General features: G+C 38.8%; 1 protein-coding gene across 1 annotated transcript; it reads right to left on the bottom strand.

Moving 5' to 3' along the window:
• Positions 1-10170: 10170 nt before the first annotated feature.
• LOC121797414 (transcription factor HHO3-like) lies at positions 10171-13049 on the bottom strand. Its single transcript, XM_042196169.1, has 5 exons — positions 12611-13049; positions 12306-12547; positions 11972-12221; positions 11760-11836; positions 10171-10571 (listed from the first exon to the last, which is right to left on the bottom strand). The coding sequence occupies exons 1-5, from the start codon at positions 12753-12755 to the stop codon at positions 10311-10313; spliced, it is 975 nt and encodes a 324-aa protein (XP_042052103.1). The 5' UTR covers positions 12756-13049; the 3' UTR covers positions 10171-10310.
• Between the last annotated feature and the right edge of the window lie 4478 nt (positions 13050-17527).

Here is a 17527-nt window from a genome sequence, read left to right as displayed (position 1 = left end):
TGTGAATTTCAACATGAACAATACGAAGGTTGGGCTGCCAGAGCTGCACAATAGGCTTAAGACTTATGAGTCTTCCACTGCTAAGGTAAAATCTGTGCTCATGGTGAGCTCTTCTGCGAAGTCTTCGAAATGGAAGAATAAGTAGCAACAGAAGAAGAAAGCATCTAAGGATACTGTTCTAAAGCCTAAGAGTGGAGGGGCCAATACGAAGTCAAAATTATCAAAGGATGAGTGTCTTTTCTGTCATGAGAAGGGACATTGGAAGAGAGACTGCCCAAAATTCAAGGCACAAGGTGCAGAAAGTGGGAGCTCAGGTATGTTTGTCATTGAGGTAAATATATCTATAAATAATTCACAATCTTGGGTATTAGGTACAACTTGTGGCTCACACATTTGTAATAATGTGCAGGGTCTAAGTGACTACAGGAAAGTGAGACCTGAGGAAGTTGATTTGCGTGTTGGAAATGGAGCAAGAGTTGCTGCCGAATGCGTGGGAACTTATAGATTAGATCTTCCCTCAGGACATAGACTAGATTTACATAATTGTTATTTTGTTCTAGTTATTTCAAAGAATATTATTTCCATTCCGATGTTAGACATTGAAGGTTTTTCCTTCCATTTTACAAACAGCAAATGTTCGTTTTCTTTTAATGGATTGTTTTATGGAAATGTCACTCTTGAAAATGGATTATATATGCTTGAATACAAACGAAATATTCTCAATGTGCAAAACAAAAGACCTAAGCTAAGTAATACGAATAATGCAACTTATCTTTGGCATTGCAGACTTGGTCATATTAATGAAAAAAAGAATAACAAGATTGAGAAAGTTAGACTATCTCACTTCATTTGATTTAGAATCCTATGGAGCTTGTGAATTCTGTCTCAAAGGAAAAATGACAAGTAAACCATTTTCTGGGAAAAGGGTGCGTTCCAAAGATTTGCTAGAGTTGATTCACACAGATGTGTGTGGACCGTTTCCAACTCAAGCAAGAGGTGGTTATTCGTACTTCATAACTTTTACTGATAATTTATCAAGGTATGGATATGTGTATCTTATGAAACATAAATATGAGGCCTTCGAGAAATTTAAAGAGTTTAAGTGTGAGGTTGAGAAACAACTAGGGAAAAGTGTCAAGACTCTTCGATCAGATCGAGGAGGGAATACTTGAGCCGAGAATTTCTTGATTACTTAAAGTCACATGGAATCCAGTCAGACTGGACACATCCTGGTACACCTCAAATGAGCGGAGTATCTGAAAGGAGAAATCAAACATTATTAGATATGGTTCAATCCATGATGAGCTTCGCCAATCTCCCTTTATTCTTATGGGGTCATGCCTTACTAACGGCTACTTACATTCTAAATAGGGTTCCTTCTAAATCAGTCGAGAAAACACCATATGAGTTATGGTGTGGCAAGAAAGCAAGTCTTAACCATATTCAGACCTGTGGTTGTCCAGTTTTTGTTAAGAAAATGATGACTGATAAATTGGAAACTAAAAGTGAGAAATGTTATTTTGTGGGATATCCTAAAGAAACTAAAGGATATGATTTCTACTGCCCTGAAAATCACAAGGTGATAACATCAAGGAATGTGACGTTCCTTGAAGACAATTATGTCTACAAGGAACAAGGTCAAAATACAGTAGATCTTGAAGAAATTCAAGAACCAAAAGTTAACAATGAGGATGAGGTATTATCCACTAGATTGGATAATAACTCAGTGGGAGTTTTTGATAATCTATTGGGAGGGGAAATTACTCTTAGAGAGGACCTTAGAGAGACTCTCGAAGGACCACCTCAAGACAATGAGATGCATCAAAGACAAGATGATACAATAGTTGCATCACCTCTACCTCAAGAAGATCATAGTGATATTCCTGAACCTTCTCACATACAGAATGAACAGCCTGAACCAGAGCAAAACCAACTCAATAGGCCTAGAAGGATTCGTCGTGCACCTGAGAGACTGAATCTAATGGTTGAGAACCAAGACGATGAAGTTGATTTAGATGATGATGATGATGAGCCTAAGACCTATACCGAGACGGTGTCAGACACCGATCGAGAGAAGTGGCTTGAAGCCTTGATATCTGAAATGGACTCGATGTACTTCAACTTAGTTTGGGAACTAGTTGACTTGCCAGATGGGGTTTACCCCATAGGTTGCAAATGGATCTTCAAAAAGAAGATAGATGCAGATGGCAAAGTACAAACCTACAAGGCTAGGTTAGTGGCAAAGGGTTATAGTCAGCGCGAAGGCATTGACTATGATGAAACCTTTTCGCCAGTTGCTAAGATCAAGTCCATTAGGATATTACTTGCAATTGCTGCATACTACAATTTTGACATTTGACAAATGGATGTCAAAACTGCATTTCTCAATGGAGAATTAGAAGGTGATGTCTATATGACACAGCCTGAAGGTTTTGTATCAAAAGAAAGGCCGAATGCAGTGTGCAAGGTAAAGAAGTCCATCTATGGACTTAAGCAAGCTTCGAGGAGTTGGAATATTTGTTTTGACAGAACAATCAAATCGTTTGGTTTTGTCAGAAGCAAAGAGGACCCATGTGTTTATAGTAAACGCGAGAATGGAAACGTTGTCTTCCTCATCATATATGTTGATGACATCTTGATTATGGGAAGCGATCGTTCCATGATGCAATCCGTGAAAGAGTGGTTGTCTAGTTCTTTTATGATGAAAGATCTAGGTGATGCTTCCTATATCCTTGGAATTAAGATCTATCGAGATAGACCAAATAGGATGTTAGAATTATAACAATCCACTTACATAGACAAGTTGCTAAGGCGTATCTCAATGGAGAATTCTAAGAAAGGTTTTCTTCCTATGGGACATGGCATTGTATTGTTAAAGAAGGATTGTCCTTCTAATGACAAAGAAAGAGACAACATGAAAAGGATCTCGTATGCTTCGGCTATAGGATCTATTATGTATGCCATGGTCTCTACTAGGCCAGATGTGGCCTATGCGCTTAGCATGGCAGGCAGATTTCAGCCAAATCCCGGTGAGGAACATTGGAAAACTGTTAAGACTATTCTTAAGTACCTTAGAAGGACTAAATAATATTTCTTAGTCTATGGTGGACAACTAGAGTTATCCGTTACTGGGTACACTGATGCTAGTTTCCAAACAGACCATGACGACTATAAGTCTCAGTCTGGATATGTTTTTGTCCTCAATGGTGGAACAGTGAGTTGGAATAGTTCCAATCAAGATACAACTGCCGATTCCACCACCGAAGCCGAGTATATTGCTGCATCTGAAGCTGCCAAAGAAGTTGTTGCTTTGTTAGAGTTCGTTAAAGAACTGGGTGTCATTTCGAGTGCCAGCAGTGCAACACCTTTGTACTGTGACAACACTGGTGCTGTTGCGCAAGCAAAAGAACCCAGAGCTACGAACAGACACAAGCATGTTCCCAAAAGATATCATCTGATCAGAGAAATAATTGAAAGGGGCGACATAAAATTAGAAAGAGTACCCACTGATGATAATTTGGCTGATCCTTTCACCAAACTGTTATGTATAGCAAAACACAACAAGCACTTTGAGAGCTTAGGTGTTAAGCATGTTGGTAGATGGCTTTGAATCAGTGGGAGTTACAGTTTTATATGTCTTAGAAACATTGTGTTGAGACAATATAACTAGATCACATTATATGAAAATTTTATTTCCTATGGGTTTTGTGCACTTATTGGAATAATTATTTAAAATGTTTGTATTTATTCTAAATATTTGTTCCCTTGAATCATGGATGTCGTTAATGGTGTGAGACATTAATGATATAGTATAATTCTAAAATAGCCTTAACCAATGATCATCAAGAATGGGATATTGATGATATGTTATAGGTTAGCATGGGGTTTGCATCACATTCTTCGAGAATGTAGTTGTTCTCACAACTATGAGATATTAGATACTCGTGATGGACACATGGTATACTTTGGAGAGTATTGGTAGTATTAAATTATTTTGTTAAGTGTCTACAGTTTATTAGTACATGAAGTATGTAATAGTCCTTGGATCTGAGGTCATTACACATTTTGTTTGTTGAGTGGTGTGCTTTGATCTTGTCCAACGCTTTGCCTCCCAAAGGAGGATTGAGATACGGACCTGTGTTGGGTATATCATAAGATAAATGAAAATGGTAGTTGAGCCAAGAATGAGATTCATTCCTCGATTAGAATTTCGAGAGAACACTCAAATTCTCTATATTACTTGACCACTAAGTCATTGGCCAATGCAAAGATGTATTCAATTAAAGTAATTGAATATGATCTAATGGGTCATTTAATAAAGATGAGATAAAGTGATTGAGCTATTTGGATGACACATGACAAATCTTAGGCTCAATCGGGTGGTTCGGGAATGAAAGGATATTACTATAAACTTTGTGTAAAGGCTTGTTTACCGAATTCACATAAACGTCCTTCATATATCGAGCTACGCTGCCAACGCAGTCTAGTAGTTTTGTGCATACTTCGATTAGATCGTCGTCGATAATGAGGGCCTAAAGGGTCACACTATATGTGTATTTTGATCCGCTCAAGGGTACAATGTTAGAGCTGTGTATTATATCTAATGCTAGTCCAAGTGGGAAATTGAAAGATTAATGGGTTAGATTAGATTAATAGGAAATAATTCTATTGGGCTTGGTCTAATGTTACAATTATTCTATTATATATATGCTCTATTATATAGAACATAAGACACAGAAAACCTAATTTTCTAAGAGAGAAAAGCGGCGCTACGTTCACTAACAGATTTCCTAGCTTTCTCTATAGAACGATTGTACCGAGGAATTGTTCCTGCATCAGATCAGAATACACGTGGACCTCGATAGTAGTGGATTCAACTTGCAGGATACAATCGTAGAAGAAAACAACACAACAAGTAAGATATTTAGTTCCGTTGTGTATTACGTGCTCAACTTACAATATAAATATGAATCTAGATCTGTTATTCTTGTCTGCAATTTTCGCTGCCCTCATTAGATGAATACAAGAATTCCTAACAACAAATTTATAGATAGTTTGCTACAGTGGAACAGTTCACCACCAATTTGGCTGTAGGAGGTACAAAAGGCCAAACTTGGTAAACCGAAACACACATACACACACTAAATGTGTATTAATGTGAATAAGAATCACACCATGGATATGATTGGCATAATTTATTAAGTACTATGAGTATAACGATTACTTCAATGATTGAGGTAATTAAGATGTAGAAAACATAAGATTTCATTATATAATATGCACTATATTAATTGACCCAGTCATAACATAAGCATTGACAGCCAACTTTAGGTGTATGCATATTGCATAAAGTGCATTATCTTAAACGAAGAAGAAAACAAGATCAACACCCACATTTAGCATATAATTATTCTAGGATATTCTTTAGGACAAATTCATTAATCCTAATTAAATTGTACGAATCAACAACCATGAAGCTGGATCCAATTAGCGTGGATGAATATATAATTAAATAAAAGTGTGTGTGTGTAAGAAGAATCTTAGGGATATGGTTAGAGCAATGAGGAAGAAAAGTGCGTATAAAAAATGTTGACTTAGAAGAGATAAGCCACTAAATACATGAAGTTAGGTCAAACCAAACTTCAACAAGAAATGCCCAAAAATGGCTTTGTGTAGACATCCTTAAATTGGATCTTGATTTCTATTAATGTTTTTTAGGAATTTTATATGTACCTTTACGGAATGCAAGAGACATTTGGCCAAATTTATACCCCAAGGGTCGTTTTAAGGTAAAACCCCCCCAACCCCACCACATTATACTTTGCATTTTGCTTATTCTAATCAAACAAGTAATAATTTAATATATCGGGATTATATTGGATAAGGTGTGTGAATCTGACTTAGAAATCTTTGGATCTGATAATACTTTGAAGTTAGGGGGAAATGGATTTTGTTTGACAGAAATTGCATGATATTTTGTATACTTATATAACTTAGTAATTACTCATATATATGATGATATATTTTTGAGTAAACACAAGTAATGTGATAAAATTGATCATTTATCTTTTTAGAAGTGAATACTAATACACGATAATTACCTTGTGGGGCACATTATAATAGGACAAAATCGACTACTATTTTTTTTACCACCCATTAAGTGGGGCAAACGACATTTGAATTGCATATGTATTGAATTGAATATATAGTAGTACTATTAAGGTCATCCGCAACGCGTCTCGTTGCTATCTCTATTTCGTCTCGGCGAGACGAGACGGCGTTGCAGCCCCGCGTCTCGTCCCGGTCTCGGCGAGCGTCTCATCCCAGAGGGACGGTTGGGCGTCGTCACGCTGACGCAATAAATTATTTTTTTTAAAAAAATTAAATTTTAATAAAATTAAAATTAAAATTTAAAAATTAAAAAACGGTCATATGACCATTCACGGTTTTTTTTTTTAAATTTTTTTACTCTATAAATACTCCTCTTTCATCCTCATATATACACAAACACACATCTATTCTTCTAAAATCATCTCCATTTCCTCTCCAATTTTCATCTCACCTCTCCGATTTTCATCACAAAATGTCCGGCGACGGAAACTCTGGCGGCTCCGGCGGCTCCGGCGGCTTTGACATAAACGCGTTTGGCGACTGGGGGGGCATGTACAATGTCTTGGGTGGTTCCGGTTCCGGTTCGTCGACGCCCGGCACCCAAGGCTCGTCGACGCCGGCAGCGTACCAACCACCCCATTTTTGATGTGGATGCATACGCTCGTCCCTCTGCCCCGAGGTATTGGCAGGGTTTATCCCAAATTAGGGAGGATTATTCGGATGAACCCAATCCGGAAGGAGGACGAGGCGGTGGAAGCTCCAGGGGTCGCGCATTCGACGCCGTGGAGGAAGAAGAGGAGGCGGCCGAGGAGGAGGAGGATGTAGGCTGTCATCTATACAGCCGCAAGGACACGATGGCTCTGTTCAATGCTTGGGTAAGCGTCTCATTCGATCCCATCGTCGGGAATCAACAAACCCGAAAGTGTTTTTGGGAAAAAGGTCACTGACGCCTACAACGAGACCAAGCCAAAGGGGTCCCACCGCAACACCATGAAGATGCTCCGAAGTCACTTTGACCGAGTCGACAGAGATGTCAAAAAATTCAGCGGCATCTACAAGAATGAAGCGGCTCATTACTAAAGTGGAGCCACTAGAGCCGACATTATGAGAGCGGCTTTGCGAGTCTTCTTTGATGACAACGACAAAGAATTCAAACATGTCGATGTTTGGGAGGCCGTCAAAGACGTTGAAAGGTGGGCCGGCGGTGTCCAGTCCAGCCAGGGCTCGAGCTCGAAGCGCACGAAGCACACGGCGGGTGGCCAATACTCGTCTTGTGAGGGCGGGTCAGGCAGCGCCTCACAAGAGGTTGAGGGCATGGCCACCGATGCAGGGGGCTCCTCCCGTGGGCGCTGTCGGCCGCAAGGGACCAAGGCGGCAAAGGCTGCTAGAGGGAGGAGGGGCCGAGGCGAATCAAGCCAGGCGCGCTCGGGCTCGAACATCCTATTGTCCATGTACTTGACCGCCACGATGGCGGACACTTCCCGCATGACGCCTCCACAATATCAAGCCCATCTTCCCGGAATTGAGTATATGGCAAGACAAATTGGTATTCCGCCTCCAGATAGCTTGAGTGCACCGTCACCGCCTTCGGGGGGATGATTCGCCGACGGAGTAGTTTTTTTAATTTCTATAAAATTGTATTTTAAATTATGTAATTTTTATTTTTTTTAGGATTTTAATTATGTGTTTTTTTAATTTTTTTAAATTTTAAGTTGAATTTTTATTTTATTTAATGAAGTGTGTTTTTTATTAATTGAATTTGTTGGAAATAAAAATAAAAAATGAAATTGAATGAATAGTAAAGGGATGAGACGATTAAGAGACGGATAAGAGATGGAGGGTTGCAGGTGTTGTCTATTAGTTAAGAGATGGAGTGAAAAATACAGTGGAGCCCATGAATAGTTAAGAGATAAGACGGTTAAAAGACGGATAAAAGAGAGCGTGGTGAATGGCCTAATTAGTTGTTAACATTTGTAAGTAGTATCTTAAACGAGGCGAGATTCTCGTGGGATCCGAAAATCCTGCTCCTATCTCCAGTATAGAAGATAATGTAAAATAAAGAATATACCCAACAAATCACATCGACTTCTAATTGCTAATTATTTCCAATTGAGGAATAATTATTAACTTAATAATGCCACTAATCCTCAATTAATCTACAATAATGCATATGCTTATTAGTGCACAAGAATATTCTTAGATTGGGGCCATTGATAGTCTCCTAAGGCCATCCACAATAGAAATAGCCCAGCCATAGCCTAGCCACTGCCACATCATCAGCACTAAAAATCCTCCTGCCACATCATCAAAACAAGCAAATAGCCCAGCAATAGCCCAGCCATAGCCTAGCCACATACTATCCACATCACTATTAACAAATATATACAAAATGCAATAATTAACAATAACGCAATATACGAAATTTAATTTACGAGACATATACGGGAAAATTTACTAATATTAATAAAATTTAAAAAGTACATAATTAAAAAAAATTACATAATTAAAAAAAATTACATTAATTAAATTTACAAATGAAAATTTAAAATAACATTACAACTTAAAGTTAAAAAATAAAAAAAAGACATAATTAAAATCTTAAAAAAATAAAAATAACATAATTTAAAATACAATTTTATAGAAAATCATTGAATGAGATTGTCCCACATCGAAAGTGGAACATAAAACATTCAAGGATATCTCTTTATAAAAGAGATACATCATTGAATGAGTTTGTCCCACATCGAAAGTGGAGCATAAAACATTCAAGGATATCTCTCTATAAAAGAGAAACATCCTTGAATGAGATTGTCCCACATCGAAAGTGGAACATAAAACATTCAAGGATATCTCTCTATAAAAGAGAAACATCCTTGAATGAGATTGTCCCACATCGAAAGTGGAACATAAAACATTCAAGGATATCTCTCTATAAAAGAGAAACATCCTTGAATGAGTTTGTCCCACATCGAAAGTGGAACATAAAACATTCATGGATATCTCTCTATAAAAGAGAAACATCCTTGAATGAGTTTGTCCCACATCGAAAGTGAAACATAAAACATTCAAGGATGTCTCTATAAAAGAGAGACAACCAAGAATGAGTTTCATAAATTCGCAAGCCCATTAAATATATATGGGCTATTACGAATTTCTAGTATAAATTTATTTATAAAAATTGATTTTTATATATAGAAAACAATTTTTATAAATAAATAATATTTTTTTATATTTGATTTTTTTAAAAAAATTCGAATTTCAAAAATTCGAATTTAAAAAAAAAAATCGCGTTGGGCGATCCGGGCGCTGCAATAGCGCCGAGCGGATTGCCCAGCGCACCGCCCAGCGCCACGAAACCGCCCAGCGCTGCGCGGTTTCTCTCTCCAATCGTCCGCTGGGCGACTGCAATAGACCGCCCAGCGAACCGCCCAGTGCCGGCGCTCGGCTGGGCGGTCGCTGGGCGCCTATTGTGGATGGCCTAAGCGCCATTAGTTTTTGTTGGCAACAAAACAAATTCCATCTTTTATGTTAAATTGTTTCTTTTCAAATAGAAGAATCAACATACTGCATAACACACGACATACTTTTTATTTTTAAAATTATTTTCCATCTGATATTCCGTTCTTAACATAGCCGCCCCATGCAATTGAAAATTTTCTTAATGACCCATAAAATGGTTATTAAAATAAATCATAGATGAAGAATGGAAATTTAGTTGGAAATGTATATTAATTCCTTTTGGAAATATATAATTGTCCATTTTCCTTTTCCTTCTCCTTCTCCACCACGTCTATATATAACTTCCAAGAAATTTCTTCCATAGGAATAGATTATTCCACACGTTAAAATTAACACTTGACGACTACTGACCATGAATTTCACCGAACATATTTCATTATTTTTTTAATTGATTACTTTAATAGTTTGGTAGGTCCAATATATGTGAATTTCCCAACTTTTTCATGTTTGAAAAAAAGATTCTTTTTTCACTATTATTTTCAACAAATGGGCTTCAATGTCCAAAATAACTGTCACCGTCAAAATGTAATGCTCTACCAATAACATAACAAAACATTTATAATTTCACAAAAAAAAATGTACAAAATATCCGAACTCAATTTAACTCTATATATAGTAAAACCGACATGTTACATGCACGAGTAGCGACTGCAGAGTATCTATCTCTACACGAGAGAAAGCTAGCAAGCCGGTGAGAGCGAGGTGGCCGCAGAGCTAGACTGCGACGATGCCTTAACTTGTTGCCTTTTTTTAGGCGACGGTAGTGCCTCTTGGAAGGGTGGTGGCGGTGAAGCGAAGGTGGTGCCACCGGGCACCTTCACAGATGCCGTGGAAGTATATTCCAACGGCATCCATAATCCTCCAACCACCACGAATTGAGGTGTTTGTGCATTGTTGCTATGAGTTGAGGAGCTTGGCCTTCTCGTGTGCAACCGATATTTCTGTAGCACATAATTAATTTATAAATTAATACTTTAAAGATATTTTCTATTCGTAGTGGCTAAAATTAAAAGATCAAATATTATTGAATGACCATCAAAGATATTAAACTGATAGTAATATCTTGTCAATTGTCACAGGTCATGAAAATCTCGCGTTGTATATATGGTCTACAAAACTTAGGATAAAATTAGAGTTCTCATTATGAAGCCTATGAAATAATTAATTATTGTGGGGCGGTCTGAAAAATCTTAATTTCGAAGAAAAGTTTATATTCTCTATATTGAATATAAATTTGATGCAGAAAAAACAATGGCAGTGTAATTATGACAAATTAGTAGTACTATAAATGTTGAAACAGTAGTGAATTGAAGTTTTAAATGTGAAAACAAGAGGAAAAAGGGCCATAAAATTAAGAGATGCTACTATATTCCAATAGTACATGAAAAAAATGAAATAAATTCAAAAAATTAATAGCAAAATATCATATTCATTGTATTCATTCGGTACTTTGGTGATACGTTAAATAGATTCAATAGTAGTACTATGCATTAGTAGTTGGAGTACTATTGAATCTATTTAATGTACTACCACTAGGCACCAATTTATTGCAATGTAAGATACTATGTAGTGTACTTCTCCTTAACAAAATATCAAGAGTAAAGGTCAAAATTGATCCTAAACATATGATTATTTTATGTTTTTGGTCATAAATATTATCTTTTGAATTTTTTAGTCCTGAACATATGAAAATTTGATCATTTTGATCTTGGACTAACTATTACGTTAAAAAATCCATACATTACTTCACTCCACATTCAAAATACATACCTTACTACCAAGAAATTCAAACATTGCTAAATCTATTGATGTCAAATAAAGCTTTTACATCATGATTCCACTCCACATTCATGCCAAAATACATACATTACTTCAACTAATCAGTTAGGATTTAAGAGTAAATGCCAAAATTGGTCTTGAACATATGGTCATTTTACGTTGACCGTTAGTTTTTAACGGAACAGTTAGTCCAGGACCAAGCTGATCAAATTTTCATATGTTCAGGACCAAAAAATCCAAAAGATAATGTTTAGGACCAAAAACGTAAAATGACCATACCAATTTTGGCCATTATTCAAAAGAAAATAATAATTAAAAACACTCTTAAATTAAAGTATATGATCACCAACCTGTAAATGACTCTTAACTTCATCATTTGTAAGCCCATCAACCTTCATCAATTCCCTAATTTGTTTTGGTGTGGCGACTGTAAAATCATAAAACATTAAAACATACGGAGTAATTTATTTTGTTTATGAAAAAAATTGACTCTAAACTAAAATGGAACGGAGGCATTAGATTTTTGTAGAAAATATTGATATTTATTTGAATTTGCGCATACCGTGTGAATCTCCTAGTTGTTGAAGTGCTTGCAAGAATCTCCTATGCAGTTCCGGCGACCAACATCTCCTCGCCTTTCTCTGCGCTTCCTTCTTATCTCCTCCACCGCCGTTCTCCGCCGTGGAGCTGGTGGATGCCGGCGCCGCCGCAGTACCATCACTGACAACAGAACGTCTTTCTTTCTTGAAGGGATGGAATGCGCCGCCGCCATCTCTCTTCACCTCCGACCCAGTAAGTTTCACACCCGAATCCTAAAAATCAATCAAAGATCAAATCTTTATCCAAATTCGCAAAATCCCACGTAACAGAGTGGATTATCTAAGAAAAAAACTGACCTCTTTGGAAGATGGATCTGGAGTTTGATTCCACAGCTGTACGGATCTAAGCCAATCCGATTTCTTAACGCTTTCATTAATCTTCGAATCCTCCTCTTCCCCATCGCTATCGGGAGAAGCCATCTTCATCGGAATAAACTCCTCAAAAACATGACTAGATGTATGCTCCGAACAATCCGATTGGCCATGTAAATTGTGATCGGTCGTCGTTTCCGACAGCTGCTGTCTGCATGTCTCAATCGCTGCAAAATTTTGCCATTGTCAAAATCACACCAAAATTGAACATGAGAGAAGACATGCCATACCTTGTGTGACGAGCTCGAGACAGAGAGGGAGTTCGCGTTGGAAAACTTGAATCTTGGCACGCTCTTCCTCCAACGCCTTGATATAATCACAGCACCTCTGCATATTCTCCGACAAATCACTGTGATTATGGCCGTTAATCACCATTTTATTACATTAGCAGATCATTAGATATAGGGATAAGTGATTAGGCGTATATATAAGCAAAGCTTTAAGGTTAGGGTAAGAAGCAAGAAAGAGATTCCATGAAATATAATTAAGGGTGGGGAGGGGAAGAGTCGAGGTCGCGGCGTCGCATATGGACGAATCTTATTAGAGAGAGAGAAAGTGGAGAGGAAAAGTGGGGGAGGTTTGAATATTCGAGCGTGATTCTGCTTATTTATGTGTGGGCTGGCAATTGTAGATAAGATCAACATCTCTTCTTCATGAACAAGACTTCATTTTTTCTGGTTTGGTAGAGCGCCACCCAACTGTATATACGACATTTATACAAATTAGAAACAATACTCTAGAATATTCTTATTAATTGACAAAATAACATTCCTTTGTAACGAGCCAAGCCAAGCCAAGGCATATACGGGATATATAGAAATTAGAAACGATACTAGAATATTCTATACACATTTATGATCTACATTAATTGACAAAATAACATCTCTTTGTAGAAAGGCATGTATAGATAAGACGTACAGCAATTCTTTCCGATCCCAACCTTATCCAATTGTTGGACGGATTAGACTGAAATACTATAAACTACATTGGTAAAAAGGTAGATCATGTACATATGTATGTGTGTAAAACACAAAAAAGTTTGAGATGAGATTGTTGCTAGCTAGATTTACATGAATTTATCGTCAAATGTTGAATGAACATGCGCGCATGTAATATTTATAATTTAGTTATTAACATGAAAATATAAATCTCATAATCTCATCCGAAAGCATGCGTTACATATTACTTTACTTTCGATTCATATGTTGTTACATATTTTATTTATTTATTATATTTAGTAAATGAGTTATATAATGAAATTCTATATTAATTTTTTTATAATTACATTCTTTTATTATATGCAAGCACTAATGAAGCATATAGTAAGTATTAGCGGGACGGAGGGATTAAGGGTATCCACTATAACAGAGGCACAGCGATAGCCCCGGTGGGGCGGCCTATAGTGGATGGGACGTCCGCCCCACGGTGGACGAAAAAAACGGGGCTGACCGGCGATCGGCGATAAATGTGCGAGGAAGCGCCGTTGGACCATCGCCGCGCCTATAGGCGCGCCGGTCGCCCCTTTCGATATTTTTGTTTTTTTTCTTCCAAAAATTACCCTATAAATACCACTCCTCCACCACCCATTTTACACACTTTTCATACCCTCTCCATTCATCCACTATCTACACTTTCACTCTCTAAAAAATGCACGGTGGATACGACGAATCACCCGGCTCGCACGAATCAGGATTGGCGGCTCTCCGTCCCAGCCGTGAAGTTGGAGTCAATCTCCCCCGCCGTGGGCATCGAGTCCAACTCCTCCTCCATCTCAGTCGTGGAGGTCTTCTCCCACGCCCCAACCTTTTCAGTGGAATATGAGTCGCTCGGCGTTTGGATATTACAGACCCAACATCGACGCGCTTAACCAGCCGCGACCGGAGACCCCTTTCCAATCCAGCCAATCTCCTTTCACCGAAGCAGATGAAGACGCACTGTAGACCATGATGGGTCTGCTCAGTTCCGGCGTACCGGATACGCCAACGGCACGCGTGGAAACGCCCGTTCCGACGAGACTCGACGAGTCCGAAGGGGCGGGTGGAAGCAGTGGCGGTGGCGGCGGTGGAAGAGGCAGTGGCGGTGGCAGCGGAGGCGGCGCGGGCAGCCGCCTCGGCAGTGGCGGCAGCGAGGCAGCGGCGCCGGATGCCTGTCACAAACGGGGTGTCCACTACTCCAAACCGGAGTCCATTGCTGTGGCGAGGGCGTGGGATGCCGTCATATCGGACCCCATAGTGGGCACCGATCAGACCGAGGGGAGCTTTTGGAAGGGGCGTCCTGTTGGCATACAACGAGTTCAAACCTCGAGGCGTCGTATCGCGTGACGCAGAACAGCTCCGCAAAAAGTGGTCTAGGATTCTGCCGGCCACCCAGCAGTTCGCGGGCATATACCAGAACAACCTGCTCAATGCTGAGAGTGGCCGAAGCGAAACCGACGTGAAGGCACGGTCCATGGGCCAATACAACACGGAGGGTTGGCCGAAGTTCACAATGTGGGAGGAGTATCAAGTTCTCGAGCACTGTCCGAAATTCAAGGCCATCTGTTCGCAAGAGCAGCCCGAAACTTCTGAGCCGAAGCGTACTAGACACAACATTGTCGGGGACTTCAGCAAAGGCAGCGGCTCGCAATCATTCGACCTGAACGACGAGCAAGCGGAAGAGCCCTCCGTTACACACTCTAGGCGCGCACGCCCTCTGGGACAGCAGGCCTCTATCCGAAGTGCTAGAGAAGCTGGAATTTCCTCCCGCCGATCGTCGGCCGCGTCTGGATCGCGCACCCCGCAACCCAGTCTTATACCGCCGCACAGGGTCCCTATTGCCAGTGAGGTCTTGAGGGAGAACCTAGATGTGCAGTTGATGCAACAACTGCATGAAATCTGCAGCTAGGGATGTCAATCGGGCCGGCCCATCGGGTTTCGGGCCAGCCCTACTCGGGTTGCGGGTCAATCGGGTGCGGGCTAATCGGGTTGTGAATTCTTTCGGGTTGTAAAAGTTCAACCCTAACCCTAAAAGCTCGGGTTTCGGGCTAGCCCAACGGGTTAATCGGGTTGCTACCGATGAGATTAACATGCGATCAATCTAATAAATAATGATGAAAATTAGTTATATTCATAAAATGTAAAATATTTAATTATGATAAATTTGAGATATATGATCAAACTCAATCATAAACATGATCAAATACTAATATTTGAGATATTTCGTGAAATTATAATGCATGTTTTAGAAATTTAAATATTTTTAAGAGAATTTGAAGTTTTTAATTTATTTATCAATTATTATATTAATAAAAATTCAATATAAAATTTGTATATTTAATATAAAATTGAAAGTTATTTTTTTAGTTATCTATATTATAAAATTATTCAATGAAGTGTCGAATTATGAGTAAAAAATAGAATAATAAAAATTTTATCGGGTTTTCGGGCCAGCCCATCGGGTTTTCGGGTCTAGCCCTAACGGGTCGCGGGTTAATCGGGTGCGGGCTAATCGGGTTTTAATTTTATCGGGCTAGAAATTTCCAGCCCTAACCCTATAAATTTGGCGGGCTATTCGGGCCAGCCCACGGGTTGCGGGCTACATTGACATCCCTATCTGCAGCAAATACGAGACTGCAACCTACCCGTTCATCAAGGATATATACTTGAACCTCATACGTCGGATCCAGCGCCGTCTAGGCTTGGGTGATGCGGCTCCTGGGGCAGAGGCGGTCGGCGGCAGCGAGGGAGACGGAGAAGAAGCGGAGGAATCTGACGCCGCCACCGATTAGACGGTGTCGGCCTTTTTATTTGTATTTTATTTTAAATGTTCGTTGTATAATTTTACCGTTGCCAATACAACGAATATTCGGTCTCAATTACTTCGTTTTATAATTATTTAAATTCTGATGATTTTAAAACTAAAGGAAAAAATTAAAATGAAAATTGGTTATAAAATTTCAGGGCTATTGGAAGTGTCTGCCTATAGTGGCGGAAATCTTTTTTTTTGGGCACGGATAAAAAAATTGAGGCTGTGGACAAAAAAATGGGGCGTGGCTATTGGGGGCGTCCTCCTTAGAGCATCTCCAAAGGAAAGGGTAAATGGAGAGGTAAATAGGAATAACTACCATATTTACCTCTTCTTGATAAAATTTCATGCTCCAATAGAAAAGGTATTTGGGGAGGTATTATACCTTCTTTCATTTTGAGAAGGTATCTTTACCTCTTCTTGGAAGAAAAGGTAAAAAATTAGTTATTTTTGTTTGCCTTCTTAATTTACCTTCTTCTCTTGGAGTCCATTACTTTTTAAGAAGATATAATTACCTTTTTGAGAAGGTAAATGAGAAATATACCTTCTCAACTTACCTTTCCCCCTTGGAGATGCTCTTACCTTGGATATATGTTTTGGAAGAATCTTGTGAGGAGGTTGAGCACGCGCGTTGTATGTCGCGTGAGATATGACATTTAATGGACATATTCGAAAAGCTAAACTGACCTTTGGATTGTTGAAAGGGCAGGCACGCCCCCACGCTCTTGGTTTGGCGTTTGTCACACGGATGAATGATGATGTTCCACATGACATCTACAATTCGTCGAGTAGACTAGAATATTCTTTTTCGTGGCGGTGTATTTGAAGTAGCTTCGCAGATCTGATCTGCTACGATCGATTGCAGCATAATTTCTCTATAGATTATGTACCAATTGATTCGGCCTGGATATATTATTATCCATTTGTGAAGGACTTAGGTTTCTGTAGGGAAATTTTGCTACCTAATTAAAATAAATAATTCAAGTGCGTAAAGTGAAAATGCTCGAGACTAAATATTCTGGATTCGAGAACTGACATGGCCTTTAGAATATTTATTTATTTATAAAAGAGAATTCAAATATTAATTAAATTTATTTATTTAGTTGTTTATAAAAGAAAATTCAAATATTATATAACTAGGAAATTGAAAATGTATGTGTGTGTGTGAGAGAGAGTATAGCCTCCAGAAATGGACACCAGTATTGACTGTGGGTGAGGGGGGCTAGGCTGTTGATTTGAGAATATCTTTCTTTATAAATCTAAAATTCGAATTATAAGGATAACATAGTTATTTAATTAATTGATGGGGTACGGACTAAACAAGCCCAATAGCAGTGATGGCCCATCAGCCCAAAGACCAAGGA

This window comes from Salvia splendens, chromosome 3 (genome assembly GCF_004379255.2).
Source record: "Salvia splendens isolate huo1 chromosome 3, SspV2, whole genome shotgun sequence".
NCBI lineage: Eukaryota > Viridiplantae > Streptophyta > Magnoliopsida > Lamiales > Lamiaceae > Salvia > Salvia splendens.
The sequence above is the reverse complement of the archived record's forward strand: the minus strand, read 5'-3'. Positions and strand labels throughout refer to the sequence as shown.